The following is a 19,349-nucleotide window of genomic DNA, read 5'->3' on the forward strand; positions in this document are numbered from 1 at the left end:
AATGATTTTTTTTCTGCAGCAATATATACAATAGTCGAGTGTTTTATTCTTCAGGATCAGTTTCATCGTCACTTATTGTTGGAGGCAGAGAGGAGACAGCTGAGACCCATTATTGAGAACAAGTCACGCATAGTGCAAGCTCAGGATATAAGTATGTTTGTTATCTTTGCTTCCAGTGTTAATAGTGGTTAAAACAATGAATGAAACTTTGCAAGGTAGAGGTATCAAGCATAATGGCATACTGGAATATGATGTTTTGGGATAAATTTCTTGAGCATATATACTTTATGTTTATATGGTACTGGATTTTCTTGTTAACTTGGTTATGCGCCCTGAAGTTCTTTTCTTTTTCCTGTTCTCCCTTTTTTCTTTTAAAAAAATTATCTTCATCCATTTTCATCTTTTCGTCATTTGGAGTGGAGACGGTTTAGCTGTTTGTAACTGGAAGGAGGATTATCCTACTACTATATTAGGTCACAGCAGCTAGAACACAACAGAACTTGTTTTGTCCTTCCTAAATTTAGTGAACATTAACCTTTGTTACACAGGCATAGCTTGAGGGAGGTTCTTGATGCCCCAAATGTTATGAACATGATTAAAAGACTGCAACACTCCCAATACGTTTCTTTACGAAAGCACGACAAAAACGTGGTCCTTTTCTATATTTGTTTTTTCTTTTTCCTTTATTTCTAATATCGTATTCATTCACATCGGTCTGCCTTCTTGGTTCTTGGCCGGCTTTTTGCAAGTGTATCGAGGACATTTCATCTGGGATTTCGATGGCAAAGTTTGATTTACCTTTAAGTTTCTCACTTTAATGGTGAAATTCGATTACTTTGTGAAATCTTGCCCATAATATCATCATCATTCATAACCTGTATTCCACCTCATTTTTTATATTGTTTGTGTTTTTGTAATTTTTGGCCTGAAGATCGATCTGGGTGTGCTTCAGAATCAGTAATATCATCATCCAGAATCTCAATTGCTTCTGCAAGTATGGTTTCTTTGACTGGTTCAATGTTATTCCCTGCTACTGCACCGCATGGCTCTACTGGGTCTGCTAGATTCTCTATTTGGAGTACGGACACAACCTCTTCGTTCTGCTATAATCAGAGAAAGGTTCTCTGCGCTTGTATGGCACCTCTGCGAAACATAGGCAGCGATGAATATCGAGCAACCAAATTCAATGTAATTCCCTTACGCTAAGTGTATTTGTCTAGTTTCTGTGGTTTAGATTATTTTTAGTTTTTGCGGTGTCTTGTTTGATCGTTTGTTGTTCAGCGCTTTTCTTCTTTTATCTCCTTTTGCTCTATCGTTAACTTAATTTGCGTCTGTTTCTTACTATGTTTTTCTTTTCTTTTAGGTGTGACCAGGATTCTTATAAATCAAAGCAATTAGGGACGGTATTGGAACCAGAGGATGATTCTGATGTTCTAATTGAAGGTAAAAATGTCTACAAGTCATTTGGGGATAAGGATATACTGAGAGGTGTCAGCTTCAAGGTGACTTTTGTTAGAAATTGATGCGTGTTCTCTTTCTATCTAATGGTTCTTTCTATTATTAGCATATATTCTTACAACTGTTATGCACAGCATATTAACTCTTGATCAACATTCTTGTGGTAAACATCGTTCTCTGTTCTGTTCACAATTCAACTTCTGAGTGATATTGAGCTATTGTTTTACTGCTTCTGCTTGTGGTTTGCCTATTGCACCAAACAATGTAAAAGAAATTACGGTAACAACTGGTTTTTGTTGAGCTAAGGCCTTTCATGTGAGATTATAAAATTTGATTCAAAGTTGCATAATAAACTAACGACTCTTTTGAAGAATGAGCAAGGAATTAGGAACCAAGTATGGCTGTTAGATTACCTATGGAATTGTTGTTTAATGATTACAAGCTTCCCTGAATTGTCCGGTGGAGGGGAAGGTTTCAACGTTTTTCTGTACTGGCCATGTTATTGTTTTGGTCTTGTACACAATCTTGAGTTGCATCCAGCTCTTTTTAGATGTTTGACTTGGTTTATGGGGTTTATAATGAGAAAAGGGAAAAGAAAATCTTATTTCCTTTGTTTCAATATTATTAGTCAATAGTTCAACTAATGTGGTTAATTTGCATTCTTTTGCAAAAATTTGGGTTTACAGTAGAATATCTTAGTGACCAAAATCTTCTTCTTCACATTTTTCAACTACGAGTTCTAATAACCAAATCACTCTTTTTTAAATTCCAGAACATCTTAATAGCCAAATCGATGACTATGAATAAGAAGGAAAATAGTGAAGGGTTACAATCTTCGACGCAAGTATTTAACATGAGAACCAACTATAGGATGTTAAATTTGATTAATTAAATATATAGAAATTATTTAAAATTTGCAAAATTTCATCTCAGATGGTTGTTCTGCTTGCATAATTCTGAATATTGGTAGAGTTCATGGAAAGTTAATTTCTTTTCCTTCCTCTTTTTTTTCTCTTGTTGTGTTCTCCTTGTCATATTTTTGTCACTAATATTAATTATGAATTATTTTTAAGTTATTCATCTTGATTGTGAGTTTCAATCACGCAGGTCTTCCTGTTTACTTTATTGAGCCTCAACACCCTGACAAGTTCTTTTGGAGAGGGCAGTTTTACGGAGAACATGATGATTTCTATCGTTTTTCATTTTTCAGCCGTGCTGCACTTGAATTGCTTCTTCAAGCTGGCAAAAAAACCAGACATAATTCATTGCCATGACTAATTTAAAATTTGCTTCTGCCTTAATTTTCTTACAGTGCATGATCATACATTTTACAACTACGGAAAACTATATGAATGGGTCATTTGATTCTCTGTTTGGAGTTTTCTTGAATATTTGTTATTTTCTTTGTGAATGTGCATCCAATCCTAGAAGTCTTTCATATTTTATTGAATACGTGGGCTGCATAACAAGAATGGTGCCACAGAAAGGGTGTACACCGTATTAGACATGCAATATACCGTACCCTAGAGTTGGGAGGACAATTTCTACTACTTGGCTCAAGCCCAGTTGCACATGTATTTCTCTTTATGCTACTGAAAATATGCAATGCTCTGTACCTCTGTTTTGCGATTTTGTCAGATTTGTATTTAACATGCTATTATTGACTGTTATTTTGATGGATAAAAATGTTTCCCCGAGCAGGGATCGAATGGTGCTTTAGAACATGCATTTAACCATTACAGGAACGATCCTGAGAACTGTAGCGACGATTTGATTTCAACTACCTTTAATTGTTTCATTTTCATGGAATTTTCTGTGGGAAATTTATCCTTTCAGAGTAGAAGATGACAGTTCTTTTACAAGACAGTTGCAGAGAAGATGCACTTTTAGCATGCAAAAATTACATTATGCTTTGAATTAAATCACAACAATTTACATATCATCACAGCCCAATATAATCTGAAGTTCAAACATAAAAACTCTCCTTTTTTTCTCATGTGGGTCATGGTACAAATTTCTGAAGTGTGAGTAGACTAGGGATACCCAACTATAACTGGTGGTCTGAGGCTTGGTCTCTTATGTGGGTCGTGGTACAAATTTCTCCAATGTCCTACCTGCAGCTACAAGGCTTTCGTCCTTTTCCAAGCCATTGGAAAGGTATACAATCACTGTACCATTTCCTCATTTGATGTTTAAAAGTTAGTGAACGGATTCCAATTCATTTGATGAAATTGTTTTTTGCAAGGCAGTTTCTACTGAAGGCAGGGCCATGCAGAACGTAGGATTGACAGGCTTGACGTTTTGGTCGCCAAATGTTAACATTTTTCGTGATCCCAGATGGGGAAGAGGCCAAGAGGCCCCTGGTTAGAAGTCCATTTATTATTTTTCTTTTGTGTGCTTTTGAATTGTGATAATTCAGGTAACAAAGCAAGACATGGAAGATACATTTCAACCTCCATTTAGAAGTTGTGTTTTTGATGGTAATGTTGCCAGTGTAATGTGTTCCTACAATCAGGTCAATGGTAAGCCAACATGTGCTGATCCAAATCTTCTTTCTGGGGTCATTCGAGGCGAATGGAAATTGAATGGGTATATATTCATTCTCCGAATTTTGAGTTTCATAGTTGATCATCTGGTTTGAATTCGGCTCGGTTTTTGCAGATACATAGTTTCTGACTGTGATTCAGTATATGAGTTCTTCAATGGACAACACTATACCAAAACACCAGAAGAAGCTGCAGCTACAGCAATATTGGCAGGTAATGCTTGAAATGCTAATTACTCGTTAAAGTTGATTATCAGGTTGCTTGTTAATTGCATTTTTTCCTTAAAAGAGGCTTAGTATTTATAATGAAATTGCAATTTTTTTTTAATTTGATAGGTCTGGATCTCAATTGCTGGTGATTCTTAGGCCAGCACACTGAAGTCTTGGTCCCACTATGATGAGTCGAATATTGACAAGGCTGTCTCAAATAATTTTGCTACTATGATGAGACTTGGTTTTTTTTATGGTGGTCCTACCAAGCAAATCTATTGAAATCTTGGTCCAAAACATGGTATCCACTATCATTCATGAACATGAGAACAGATCCTTTGACGGGCTATCCAGGCAGAACCTACAGATTTCATACTGGAGAAACTGTTTATTCATCCAAGAGCTCCAAGCATAGCCCATCTGCAGTGAATCACTTCAAGCTCACGGGTCTTGACAAAAGTTTTTGAGTCAGCACAGAGACCAACAGTATCCCATCCATAGTCACCTGGGAACTCACTAGTCAAGTAAGACGGAAGCTCACTGGAGAATGGACATGGCCATTGCCCATGAGCTTAGGGGCAAAGGAGAAGAGCTTCACCGTCTTGCTAGTGGAAGTGGTGGGTGGAAAAGAGAAGGGGTCCAATGGATATTAATAGATAGTTCGGGATGGATTTCCTTATCTCAGTGAAATCTAGGTTCAGGATTCCATAAGAGGGGTATTTAAATCTGTCACTTCATTGGAAGTTGTAGATTTTATTTGTTTGTTCTTTTTATCCTATATGATATTCTTTGGACCGCTAAATTCTTATATTTATTTATTGTTCATATCGACGTTTCATATTTAGATTGATCGATCCATACTTTGATAAATTTTCACATTAAAAAAAATTCCTTTTAATTCTTTTTATCAGTGTATGTAAATACTATTGGAAAGTATTAGAATAAATGAAAAGACCCCTTATTAAAAAGTAATAAATTATATAACCTCTAAAATATAGTAAATTTTACCTCTTAAATGTTATTTTTTTATTTAAATTATAAATTTTTATTTTATTAATAATATATTTTTTATTAAATTGCCATTATTTAATTTAAATAATTTAAAAAGGACTATTTATAATCCTAAGATCATAAATTCTTTTATTGAATAAATTTTTATATTATAATTTGATTTTACACAATATAGAAAAAATCAAACGTACAATTTATATGTATCGAATTACAGTAATTTTTAATATAATAATTTAGAATGAATTCTTTAAAAATTATTGAAAAAATGCTCACCAATATTAAATAATTAGTAATGTAAAATGGATATAAATACAAGAGTAAAGATAAAAATAAAAAATTATAACTACAGATAATAATTAATAACAAATTAATATTCTCACTTATACATGCGTGCCACATGCTCTTGGCTAGTAAACTAATATATTTAATTTCTTTAAAGTCAATAAAAAATAGAAAATATTTTTCTTCACTAATAATAGTAAATTTTTTTTTAAGGGTGATATGTGGATTATATCCAAAAGTATATCTCACAATACTTTATTAGATCAAAGTACAATTTATAACATGTGGGTTCAGATTTTGGACAACACACCTTACCTGCTTTTGGTGATCTAACACATAAAGTTTGATAGTCTTAAATTTATATGCGAATATATACACATACAATTTCATATTTACTAATTATATATTTAAAAATCGTAATTATAATTTTAAACATTATTTTAAATTATTATATATGAATCATTCGTGTAGACTATAATTGGTAAATCAAAAAATATCGTATGATAACAAAAATTATTAGCTTTCATTAGTTGTGCACAAAAGTTATTGAGATTTCATGCTGTGATTGATCTCATGTAAATGATAATTAACATGCAGAAATTGATGAACAATCTTGCAGGAAAAAAAAAATTAAGATACTCAAACTTATGACTTCTCCATAAAAACTCCCATGGATAGACCTTTTCTTACGGGTCCACTAGTTCCGTACAATTTTTTTATCGATGATATATATGATACTAATTGTAACTTTTGATCCAAATAACTGAGTAATCTAAATAAATTCACATATTTAAAAATCTTTTAAAATGGATTTGAAATAAAATTATTTTATAAAATTATTTAAAGTTCACACTTAAAATTATAAGATTAGTACATTTATCACTCTTGATATTCTGAGATCCAGAAAATAGAGTTTACAATGTGAGTGTAAACTTGGCCTGGGAAGATCACGTCTTCCCCTTTTTATTCCTTTTCTTTGTCCTCTAGTAACGCATAACTGCCATCCTACTATAGTGTCACTTGTTCCTGTCACTCAGGCCCGTATGTACGGACGTGCCAGCGTACCTCTCTCTGTCAGGCGGCCATTTAATTTCCCCTGGCACGCTTGCTAATAGAGCTGTGAGGTAATTTGGCCTACTCTCCTAACTTTCATTACATCACCGGGCTAAGCTATCTTCTGGTGGACCGGCGCGTGGGGTCAGTTTGGCCCGCCTTAGTCATGGGCTGAAGTATGCAATTTTGGGCCAGTCTGCTTTAGAGCGTCCTGATGGGCTTTGGGCCTATGTTCTTCTCCAGGGTCCAGCCTCATCCCGGGTGTAAGAAGCCCGACGGTCATTAAGTGCCCCTTAACCTCCTCAGTAGTTATTCCATGAGTAATGAGGGGGTAAATCCCTAGGCCCCCATTATGACCATGCGGCTCGGGGGAGGCTCCTGTCAAAAACGTCATTTCTCTGCCTTTACTCTTTTCAAAATCAAACTCCCCATTTCTCTCTAGAATCTTCTTCTTACTTTGCTCTCTGTACTTTGTCTCTCTCATCTCCTGTAAAATTTCTTTGAGGTACGTCTTTTGCTCTCTAATGGTTGTTCTTAGAATTCCTGATGTTGCAACTCTGAACCTCTAGCATCACCTCTGCATCCCTCTCCAACTTCTTTTCTCGGGAATACCTAGATGCCTCCCTCTACCGCATTAGGGCTCCTCACCGCAACGAGAGGATTGTTCTCGTCGTTCCTCCGCCACCGGGTTTGTTTGATCCCCAACGGGATCGCAGCTTGATCTTTTTTGTTAAGCAACGCGATTTTTGTCTGCCTTCCCTTTTTCTCCCTTCTTCATTAAGGTTTTCCATTACTTCGGAGTAACCCCTCACATGCTCTCACCCAACTCCACTCTTTTTATGTGTTCCTTTGAATCAATCAGCTTGTACTAGGGTTTTACCCCCTCTGCTGTTTTATTTTCCACCTTTTTCTGTCTAGTCCGTGCTAGAGGAGGGTTGTCAATATTCTCGGGGTATAAGGTGATGTAAGCACGACCAACAACACCAAAAATGATGAGCTAGCATTGCCTCAAGGACCAATTACAAGGCTGAGATCCAAGAGGTTGAAGGAAGCACTTCAAGGATTCATGAAGGAATATGTTGAAGCTTTGCAAGTTCATTTTGAAGTTGAAGAACAATCTGGCCATTCCAAGTCAATTAGGCCAAATGTGTCCTTATTGACAATTCAAATTCTGTATTTATAGTGGGTAGTTATTTGGTAGTGGGTAGTTAAACAGTAGTGGGTGGTTACCTAGTAGTGGATAGTGGCATAGATCATGGGTCCATGCATAGTTGTGGGTAGTGGCAAAGATCATGGGTCCATGTATAGTAGTGGGAGGTGGCAAAGATCATGGGTCTTAATTTAGGCTATATAAAGCATCCATTTTTCTATTGTAGACACAGATTATCAATTATTCAATACAATTGCTTTATGCGATTCTTCTTTGAGAGCTTAAGAGAGATCTTAATGCCTTTACCTTTGAACGAGTTGTCTAATTTAGATGGAAAAGCGAAGGCTGAAATGGTTAAATCAATACACGTGAAAGCGCGTGAGCATATTGAGAAGCGTAACAGCATATATGAGAAACAGGCCAATAAGGGTCGCAAGAAAGTTGTATTCAAACCAGGTGATTGGGTTTGGATCCATATGCGAAAGGAAAGGTTTCCAACTCAAAGGAAATCAAAACTCGATGCACGAGGGGATGGACCATATCAAGTGCTGAAACGGATCAATGACAATGCATACATAATTGATCTGCCAGGTGAGTTTGGTGTAAGTGCTACGTTTAATGTTTCTGATTTGTCTCCTTTTGATTTTGGTACAGATTCGAGGACGAATCCTTTTCAAGAGGGAGGGGATGATGTAAGCACGACCAACAACACCAAAAATGATGAGCTAGCATTGCCTCAAGGACCAATTACAAGGCTGAGATCCAAGAGGTTGAAGGAAGCACTTCAAGGATTCATGAAGGAATATGTTGAAGCTTTGCAAGTTCATTTTGAAGTTGAAGAACAATCTGGCCATTCCAAGTCAATTAGGCCAAATGTGTCCTTACTGACAATTCAAATTCTGTATTTATAGTGGGTAGTTATTTGGTAGTGGGTAGTTAAACAGTAGTGAGTGGTTACCTAGTAGTGGATAGTGGCATAGATCATGGGTCCATGCATAGTTGTGGGTAGTGGCAAAGATCATGGGTCCATGTATAGTAGTGGGAGGTGGCAAAGATCATGGGTCTTAATTTAGGCTATATAAAGCATCCATTTTTCTATTGTAGACACAGATTATCAATTATTCAATACAATTGCTTTATGCGATTCTTCTTTGAGAGCTTAAGAGAGATCTTGGTTCTTGACATTGCATCACGAATAAGGTTTGATACTAACTTGTATGTTTCTTATTCTTGCTGCTCTTGAAATCAATCCATTATAAGTGTTCTTAATTGCATGTTAATTAAGGGTGCTTTAGATTGGGGAATTATTTTCTGAATTAAGTTCTTTTTACTAGGGTATGTGTCGTTTCAGTCTCTAATAGGCTGGGGTTCCGCATCATAAGGACTCCATTAAAGGTTGGGTTGAAGGTTTCACAGTTGTAGAGCTAAAGGAATGTTCGGGAATAACTTGGGATGTGGACCTCTCCTGGAGGGATGTCCCCCCAGGTTGTAATAACCTTCCTCGGCTGCCCCTGGTAGACCAAATCTGTCTTCTCCAATTGACCTCTATCTCGAGGAAGTATGATGTCGAGAAGTGCATGTTCGTGTCTAATCTTCGGGACTACCAGAAAGCTGGTATTTGTTTGTTTGATGTTCTGCCTTTTGCCTTTTTCTTGTATTTGTTTCTAACTGTGAGTTATTTTTTTTGTTTTTCGCAGCCTCTTCTGCATTGATGGACAAGATTAAGCCCCCTAAGAACTTCACGATGTCCTGGGAAAATATGAAGGCCACCTTGGAGGCCTTTCGGGCTGGTCGATTTGTGGCAGACGTGACCCGGGAGGTTTTTCACGCCATCTCCCCTCTTATGGCTGGCCGGACTACTTCTCCTGCCCCTGCTTCATCTCGAGCACTAGTGCCTACCCCTAAGGGCTCTCGTTCTGTAGACTCCAAGGCTTCCACCCAAGGCAGGACTCCGGGCTCCTCCAAGTCCCCTGCGGCTCCAAGGCCCAAGTTGACATCCACTCCAGCTTCCTAGGAGCCCATCACTATCAAGAAATCTACGGAGGGTGGTTCCAAGGGAGGGGCTGAGGTTTCTCCTTCTGCAGCACAACCTAAGTAGAAGGGATCTGTAGCTCGATGGGGACTACTGCTTCGGTGTCGAATGCCAATGCAAACGGTGTTTCCTTCGTGGGTGTCCGAGGAGTAGTCCGGAGCGCCCAAAGAATTCTGTTGAGCTCAGCCGTCTAGTTCTTCCTCGCTTCATCCAGCCACTTCTTTAGTCCCTGAAGGATGGGTCGGTTTGTGACTTCCGTCTGGCCGTTTGTTTGGGGATGGGCTACCGAGGAGAACTTGTGCCAGATGTCCATGTTTCTTGTAAAATCCTTGAAGGATTTGCAGTTGAACTGCTTGCTGTTGTCTGATATAAGTGTCCTCAGTATCTCAAATCTGCAAATGATGTTGCCCTAGACGAAGTCTATCACTTTCCGTGTTGTAATGGTGGGCACAGCTTCAGCTTCAAGCCAATTGATCTCCTTCTGCAGCACAACCTAAGTAGAAGGGATCTGTAGCTCGATGGGGACTCATGGTTCGATGTCGAATGCCAATGCGAATGGTGTTTCCTTCGTGGGTGTCCGAGGAGTAGTCCGGAGCGCCCAAAGAATTCTGTTGAGCTCAGCCGTCTAGTTCTTCCTCGCTTCATCCAGCCACTTCTTTAGTCCCTGAAGGATGGGTCGGTTTGTGACTTCCAAGCGTAGGACGTAGCAGACCTTGAGTCCCTCTAGGCCTTTCAAAAGTATTCCGGCTCCACTGGCCCCAGCGTTGGACGCCCCATCTACATACAGATTCGAGTTGAACTCCCATGGTGTCCGGTCTCCATCCCTTCCTCCAACTGAGCTTGGTAACTCTATACTTTGTTCTTGTTGTTCCTCATTGAAGGAGCATTCGGCTATGAAGTCAGCGAGGGCCTAGGCTTTGATGGTTGTCCGAGGTCGGTATTCAAGGCAGTACGGACTGATTTTGACAGACCAAGCGAGCATCCTACATAATGTTTCAGGTTTGTAAAGAATTTTCTTAAGGGGTTGATCTATCATCACGACTCCCTAGTGGCTTTCAAGGTACACTCTGAACTTTCTTACTGCCAGCAATAAGGCAAATGCCAGTTTCTCTATGTTCATGTACCTAACCTCGGCATCTTTGAGCACCTTGTTGACATAAAATATTGGCTTCTGCTCTCCTCCTTCTTCTCTCATCAGCACAACCCTTATGGCTTGTTCTGAAGCTGCTAGATATATCAAGCACATGTGGTGAACTAAGGTATTGCTTGAGGTTATTGAAGGCCTCTTGGGAATCCTCTATCCATTCGAAGTTTGGGACTTTCCCTAGCTTTTTGAAGAATGGTAAGCACCGCTCTACAAACTTTGATATGAATCAGTTAAGTGCTACCACCCTCTCTGTAGGCTTCTGCACATCCCTCACAGAGGTCGGCTCTGGCATCTTCAGTATAGCTTCCACTTTCTCTGGGTTTGACTCAATTTTCTTTCCACTAACCATGTAGCCTAGGAATTTTCCTCCTCTGATGAAGAAGGTGCACTTGGCCTGGTTCAGCCTCATTCTGTATTATTCCAGCACCCCGAATACTTCTTTTAGGTCGGCCAAGTGTTGCTGGAAGGTCTGGCTTTTCACCACCATGTCGTCCACGTATACCTCTACATTTCTCCCTATCTACCCCTTGAAGATTTTCTTCATTAGTCTTTGATATGTCGCCCCTACATTTTTCAGCCCGAAGGGCATGGCCTTGTAGCAATAGGTCTCATCTTCAGTTATGAACGAGGTCTTCTCTTCATCTGACCTCTGTCCATAGGAATTTGATGATAACCAAACATAGCATCAAGGGATGACATGTAATCAAAACTGGCCGTGGAATCGACCATTTTATTAATGTCAAGAACGGGATAACAATCTTTGGGGCAGGCCTGGTTCAGGTCAGTAAAATCTATTCACATTCTGTATTTGCCATTAGCTTTTTTGACTAACACAGGGTTGGCTAACCACTGTGGGTACATAACTTCCCAAATGAACCCTGCCTCTTCTAACTTCTGAACTTCTTCTCATGTAGCCTGTTGTTTCTCCTTTCCGAACACTCTTTTCTTCTGCTTTATTGGTTTTGCTCTAGGGAGAACATTGAGTTTATGGGTCATCACCTCAGGGTCTATTCCCGGCATGTCGGAAGGCTTCCAGGCGAAGCTTGAGGCATGTCTTCTGATAAGGGCCATTACTGCTGCTTTCTGCTCTTCGTTAAGGCTCGCTTTGAGGCTGAAGACTTTGTCAACTTCTTTCTTCTGATAGTGGAAATGTCTCCAGCTTGTCAACGGGCTCCGTCCTGGCCTCCTTCTTTTCATCCAGGACTTCCATGACCTCCGGGCTACTGCGTCTGGTTCTACCACCGTGGCCAGATACACTGTCCGAGCTTCCTCCTGTCGTCCCCGAACTACTCCTACCCCTGCCTCGGTTGGAAATTTCATGGTCAGTTACCTGATGCTGGTTACTGCTTCAAAATCGTACAGTGTCGGCCTTCCTAGAATTGCATTGTAGCTTAGAGGGAGCTTCACTACCAGAAAAATTGCATAGTGAGTGCGAGATAAGGGTGGTTCTCCCAACGTTAGGGCCACCTTCACCTTCCTTTCCACTACCATTGGGGTTCCTCCTATCCCCTTGACCGGGGCTTGATCCTTTACCAGCTGCTCCTCTAGTATTCTCATCTGCTGAAAGACCTAGTAGGTAGCAGGTTCACCTTACTCCCATCATCTACCAGGACCTTGCAGACCCTGTAGTTGTGAATAACGGCCTCGATGACTAGGGCGTCGTCATGGGGCATCTGAATCCTATGAGCATTCACATGGGAGAAAGAGATGGTTACTAGGGAGTGCTCCACTATTTGCAGGACTTCCTTGCTACTCCCCTCTCAACTTTGGCTTCTCTTCCTCCCTCTCCTGCTCATCCGGCCTCTGGTTCCCCCTATGATCATGTTGATGGTTCCACTGGAGCCGTCATTCACTAGCCCAGCTCCCTGTTTACGGGGCCTCTCCGCTATAGCATTTTGTTGGGGCCTCTCTCCTTCCGATTATCTCACAAAGTTTCAGAAATTCCCTCTCTTGATCAGCCTCTCTATCTCATTGATCAGTTGGTAGCAGTTGTTGGTATCATGGCCGTGGGTCTGGTGGTATTGGCAGTACTTATCTAGATCCCTCCGGTTGGCTTGGCTCTCATGGACTTAGGCCATTGGATGAAGTCCTTGTCCTATACCGCTATGAGCACTTCGCCTCTAGATGCATTCAGAGGGGTGAGTGCTTCGGGGATCCGGGGCTGATATGCCTTTTGTTCTCTCCTTTCCCAGGGATGTCTGTACACCTCATGCCCCCGATTCTGCTTCCTTTCTTGCCTCTCAGGCCTTCTCTCTTCCACAGTCTTTCCCGTATCTCCGGCCTCCCTGGCGAACCTGCTAGTGGTTAAGGCATCGTCTTGCCTTATGTACTTCTCTGCTCTCTTCATCAGCTCCGCTAGGGTAGTGGGTGGCTTCCGACATAGTGACCCAAAGAACTCAGGGGATGTAGTCCCCTTCTGCATGGCTTCCACTGCCCTTGCGTCATCCAGCTTAGGGATTTGCAGGGCCTCTGAGTTGAAACGGGCCACGTACTCTCTTAGGGATTCATTTTTTCATTGTCGGACCGTCTCCAGGTAGCTAGTCTTCCTCTTAAATGGGACCCCTACAATGAACCTGCTGATGAATATGTTGGCGAGGTCCGCAAAACTCCTAATGCTCCCTGCCTCCAAGCTGTTAAACCACGCCCTAGTTGGTCCCGTGAGGGTGGTGGGGAAAACCTTACACATTAGGGCATCCGAGAGAGCCTGGAGCTCCATGAACATTTTATAGTTCAGGAAATGCTCCCGGGGGTTTCCCTGCTCCATCATAAGCCGCCATAGGTGGCATCATAAACTTCTTTGGGATGGTTTCCCATTGGATCCACCCTAAGAAAGGTGAGGATATGGGTAGTAAAGCCTGGCTATTGTCGTTAGCCCCTAGCTCCGCCAGGAGCTGCTCCTTCATTTTTCGTAACTTCCTGTACACATCTGTCTCCTCCTACCTTGGCCTTTTCTCTAGGCGATATCTCTCTTCCCATTCTTCACTTTCCATCCTCCCTACTGTCCCAACAGAGTAGCTCTCTACTTCATCATTCTTAATAAGCTCTCTTACCCTCTGACTCGCGGTTGTCGAAGCCGGTCAAAAATAACCTCTACGGTTATCAACAATCTTATAACTGCAGATAGTGGTAAAGGATCGAATCCACAGAGAATTGAGTACTTATCTATTTTTCCCAAACAAGATCAATTAGAATCAACTGAAAGCACAATTGAAAGCAAGTAGATCAAAAGTAAAGTGCAATAAAGTAAAAAAGGGGGGTTTTGAGATTGATTTGACTAACAAATATTGAAAGCAATTAAAACAGCAAGTAATCAAAATAAAAGAGGAAATCAATATGAAAAAGTCTAGTTGAAGATATGGATCCACTTTAGTTGTTTGGGTTGATCATTGAAACTTATGTTTTCTTGATTAGTTCAATAGATTAGTTATAGGGGTGGAAAACGCTTCTCACCACCATGTCTCTCCTTATGATCAAATCAATTAGGGAACGTCCTCTAATCAATTACTAATTAATAAATTGCCAAGGAATGTCCTTGGGCCTTAGGCATCAAAACAATTGTCAATTGCATAAAGAATGAGAGAGATCCAATCCTAGCTACTCCAAGCGCATGAAGATGATGCTAGATCATACAATTCCTTAGTTTTTACACCAAGTGTTCTTAGGTCAGAATATTTCCAGCAATTACGAACTAACAAATATCCCAACTAACAATCAATTAACTTTGTAATCAAGAATCAAGTGGCCAATTTGATCAAAACAACAAAGCAATCTTAGAATTAAGCACACAATTGCATGAATATTGGACAAATCAAAAGCAAACACTTTATGTTCAGATCTCACAACCCTTTAAACAACCTTAGTTTCAACCAATCCTCAACTAGAATTTAAGGGTTTCAGCTACTCATGGCTGAACCAAAACAAAAAATAGAAGGAGAGAAGAAGGAAGGAGGAGCGCGGTGGCACAAGGTGGAGGAGTTCGGCGGCCGAACCCTTGGAGAGATGGGGATCTTCAATTCTTGAAATCTGCCACTTCTTGTCTTCATAAGGCCTTTAAATATATCTTGGGAGGCTGCCTAGGGTTTCTTAGGTGTCCATGCATCTTTTAGAGGTTGCCCAAAGTGCCCTTGGTCTTATATGTGCCTTCTATGTGCATGTGTGAAGTTGCAAAGACTTTTTGGTCTTTTAATTGCTACCCAAGTGTGTCCAAGAAATCTTCTTCACATTATTCTTGCCACTCATGCACTAAAGAGGAAGGTGGAGCCTCTTTTGAATTTTGAATGTGCATGAAGATCTTGGAGTGACAGCAACCCCAACGTGGAGATGAGTCAAACGGTCTCCAAAGCTTCCAAACTTCGATTTAAGCTTAAAAACTTCAAGACAAGATGAAAACTTGTAAAAACATTGAAGGATTTGAAAGAGAATCATAAAATCAACAAAGGGAGGACAAGAACTCACCTTTGCCTGAAAATGAAGAGAAAAGCTCGCCCGTTTCTGGACTGGGGGCCTCTTATAGGTGGCTGGCTAGACCACCTTTGGGGGCCGAAGAGCTCCCGCGGCAGCACCACTTTCGACGGCCGAACATGAGGTTTGACGGCCGAACCTGGTGTTTTCCTTCAAAAATGTTTTTCTTTCAATTTAAAACCTTAACTCAAAACCAAACAATAAAATCATGAAAATCATTTTGTAAAAACATATTTTACCCTTCTAGAGGTTCCGGTGCTCGAGATTCTGAATTCCAACGGAGATTCCATTGGAAAGTTGGAATTCTGACGTCGGAGTCTAGCTGAGTATTACAGCTTTAGATTGAGGAATTGTTTTCTGAACTAAGTTCTTTTTACTAGGGTATGTGTCGTTTCAGTCTCTAATAGGTTGGGGTTCTGCATCAATGGGCACTGAAGCTGGTTCCTTAACCTGACTATTAAACTCTCTGACATGAGCAAGTAACCCCTGACAACCCCTCCTAAGCAACCTATGAGCCTGTAGGGCCGATATCAAACCTATAGGCATACCTATCTTGTCTCCTCGAAAGACAACCTCCGATCCATCTTGATCTCTGAACCTAACTACCTTGTCTTTGCAGTCCAAGGTAGCACCATGAGTAGAGAGTCAATCCATCCCTAGAATGACGTCAAAATCAGTTAAATCTAGAACCACAAGGTCGGCTGGAAGGCACCTATCCTCAACTATAACTAGGCTGAACCGGCAGACTGTCTGTGCCATAGATTGATCACACTTGGGCCCACTGACCCAAAGAGGACACTTTAGCCTGGAAGCTATCAAACCCAAACTGTCTACGGCTTTCGGAGAAACAAAAGAATGAGAGGCACCATGGTCCATAAAAGCATACACATCAGAACACCCAATAGTGAGTTTACTTGAAACCATAGTGTTTGATGTGTTGGCCTCCTGCTGTGTCATGGTGAAGATCCGTGCTGGAGCTGAAGGACCTTCCCCTTGGGAACCTGCTGAAGAAGAGGTTGTCCCTCTCCTTCTACCCCGCCCTTGCCCTGAGATGTGGCTAAAGCTGTTGGCTAAGCCACTCTACCAGAAGCCGTCTGTTGGGACTGAGCCATTCTAGCTGCATTGGGATACTCACGTGCCATGTGCCCCCCTTGACCATATTTGTAACAAGCTGTAGTCCCAAACCGATAAAGCCCTTTGTGCGGCTTACCGCACCTCACACATCCAGAGCTTGAACCACTACCCATTCCCAGACCAGACTTCAACTTATTCCAGAACTTGTTCTTCTTTGTCTTCTTAGGTGATCTATTCCACTTTTTACTGCTTGTGGCAGCTGCACCCAGAGAAGAGAGATCAAATTTCCCTATACTCGAGGTTTTGGAACCCGAGGACTGTGCCACTTGTTGTTTTCCCGTTCCCTGAATGATGGCACTAGCCTCCATTTTCCTGGCTGCATCCACAATAGTGTGGAAACTCTCTCTTTCTGCTGCTAAAAATAAGGAGGAGTACCTAGAGTGGAGTCTCATGGTATACCTCCTAGCCTTCTTCTGGTCAGTGTCATAAGCCTGACCCACAAACTGAAGCAACTCCAGAAACTTATCTGTATACTCATCCACGCTCATATCTTCAGTCTGTCGCAGCTGTTCAAACTCTATTACTTTCAACTCCCTCGAATTGTCTGGAAAGGCCCATCCTGCAAACTCATTTGCAAACTGTTCCCAGGATAAGCCGTCCAGTTTTGGATCCACGTAATTCTTGAACCACTCATTTGCTTTCTTGCACTTTAGAGTGAACCCCACCATCTGAATGGCTTTGCTGTCACTAGCTCCCAACACATCGGCTATCATCTTTACTGCTTTGATGTATTCAAACGGGTTGTCTCCCTCTTTATACTTTGGAGCATCCAACTTCAGATAATCTGTCATTTTGACTTTACTCCCTGCTGATTGGTTAGGTTTGGGTGGTTGAGCTTCAGAAATTACTGGCTCCACTGGGGGAAGAGGTGGTGCAGCACTCCCTGGATTAGGGTTTGCTGGATTCTGGTAATAAAATGGAGGTGGAAACATAAGGTGAGGTGGATACGGTGGGTAGTAGGGAGGATAGGGCATGAATGAGGGGTACGAGTGGTAGCTAGAGTAGTCCGATGTGCCTCCCATCAGATGCCCTGGTCCCTGTGGGTAGGGATGGATACTGAGGTGGGTAAGCAAATCCCAAGGCCTGAGCGCCTCCTTCAGATTCTCCCATACCCTCTCCTGAAAAACTCACACCCAGACTTTCATCTCTTCTTTGATCATCCTCCACCGTTTCCCTAATATTTGCAGACATCCTTCCCGGATCTATTCTTCTTCTATTTACATCAAAAGACCTTTTAGGGTCCCTTGACGTTTCACCTCTATTAGTCCTACTCGACCGTGCTTTTGACGGAGCAGTGGGAGGAAGGGTATGATACGGATCCAATAGGGCAAATTTCTAACAATGGCGTGGAGCAAACTTATGTCATTCAAATGGATATAAAAGGAGTTCAAAATCATATTCATATGACCCATATATATTTGGGGCATGCTTCAACTCATATGGGGCAGATTTGGTGCAACACTTGCAATCATAGGCTTAGGCAGCCTAATCAAACCTATGGGCTAAAACTACACAAAGGGAAGCCTAAAGTGAATATCAAGAAAGGCTTTTATGAAGATTTAGCTTTGTTATGATGGGCTTGCTATGTTTTATTATTTAAACACTTGTTTTATTTTAGCTTTGTTTGGGCTTGTATTCTGGCCATATTTTATCTTTTAAGTTTTAGAGTGTTGGGCCATGTTTTGGGCTTATGTTTTAATACTTATGTATTTGATGTGTTATTTTAGCGTGTGATTAGGCTTGGCTCTTGTGTATAGTTCGGTCAAACCTAAAAAGAATTTCTTAGGGTTTTATTTTCTCTCCATACTATATAAGGATAAGAAACACTTGTAAGAGGGAACTTTGAATCAAAAAATTTTCAGAATTCTTTTCATGCCTTTGGCGTGTATTGCTTTGAGTGAGAGTGAGGATTTGCTTTCATCAATTGCACCAAGAGTCTTGGCTAACTTATCAACTATTCGTTGTGGCATTTTATCGGATTCTCATCTAAATCCTTCGATCATTGGTGCTTCAGCTTCTCTAAGTGTGGGGTGCCATAGTGTAATACCCGGCTAGACTCCAGTGTCGGAATTCCAACCTTCCGACGGAATCCCCATTGGAGCCCTGAATCTTGGATGTCGGAACCTCTTAGAAGGGTAAAATAAGTTTTTCACAAAATGAATTTTATGGTTTTACTATTGGTTTTTGTGTTAAAGAATTTTTTAAAAGAAAGAAAAATGTTTTGGAAGGAAAACCCAAGTTCGACCGCCGAACATGATGCTGCCGCGGGAGCTCTCCTTTTGGCTCCAGAACGTGGTCTAGCCAGCCATCTATAAGAGGCCTCCAGTCCGAAAATGGGAGAGTTTCTCTCTCCATTTTCGGGCAAAGGTAAGTTCTTGCCCTCCCATTGTTGATTTTATTGTTTTTCCTTCAAATCCTTCAAAATATTCATGAGTTTTCCCTCGCTTTTGAAGATTTAAGCTTAAATCCGAGTTTTGAAACCTTGGAGACCTCCGGAGACCATTTGGACTCATCTCCATGTTGGGGTTGCTATCACTCCTAGATCTCCAAGAGGTAAGCCTAGATCCTTGCTTTCCTTACGTTATAATCAAGTTTTAAGAAAGGGTTAAGGGTTAAAAATGCATGAAAGGGTTAGATCTAATGTTATAGGGTTTGAGTTGGGTTGTTTATGAATGTTGCTCTTATGATGTTTCTATTGTTGTTTGTTGGGGTTTAGGCTAGTTTTTATGCCCCTTGTGCATGTTTGAGTGAGTATGCATGCTTTTGAGGAGTTGGGTGTGAGGATTTGGAGAGTTTTGGTGGCTGAGTGCATAAGGCAGAATTGGGTTCTACCGTTCTGGAGAACCCAAGTTCGACCGCCGAACTT

At 40.9% G+C, this 19,349-nt stretch overlaps 1 protein-coding gene across 1 annotated transcript in view; it reads left to right on the plus strand.

Moving 5' to 3' along the window:
• LOC110629812 (probable beta-D-xylosidase 5) overlaps positions 1–5,038 on the plus strand; it is a 46,155-nt gene extending 41,117 nt beyond the window's left edge. Inside the window, 7 exon segments of the mRNA XM_043949508.1 lie at positions 55–151; positions 932–1,188; positions 1,374–1,443; positions 3,484–3,615; positions 3,708–4,047; positions 4,120–4,217; positions 4,340–5,038. Of these exon segments, the coding sequence (XP_043805443.1) occupies positions 55–151; positions 932–1,188; positions 1,374–1,443; positions 3,484–3,615; positions 3,708–4,047; positions 4,120–4,217; positions 4,340–4,362 (1,017 nt within the window). The 3' untranslated portion in view covers positions 4,363–5,038.
• Positions 5,039–19,349: the final 14,311 nt, after the last annotated feature.

The sequence above is a fragment of the Manihot esculenta genome, chromosome 13 (assembly GCF_001659605.2).
Source record: "Manihot esculenta cultivar AM560-2 chromosome 13, M.esculenta_v8, whole genome shotgun sequence".
In the NCBI taxonomy this organism is placed as follows: Eukaryota; Viridiplantae; Streptophyta; class Magnoliopsida; order Malpighiales; family Euphorbiaceae; genus Manihot; species Manihot esculenta.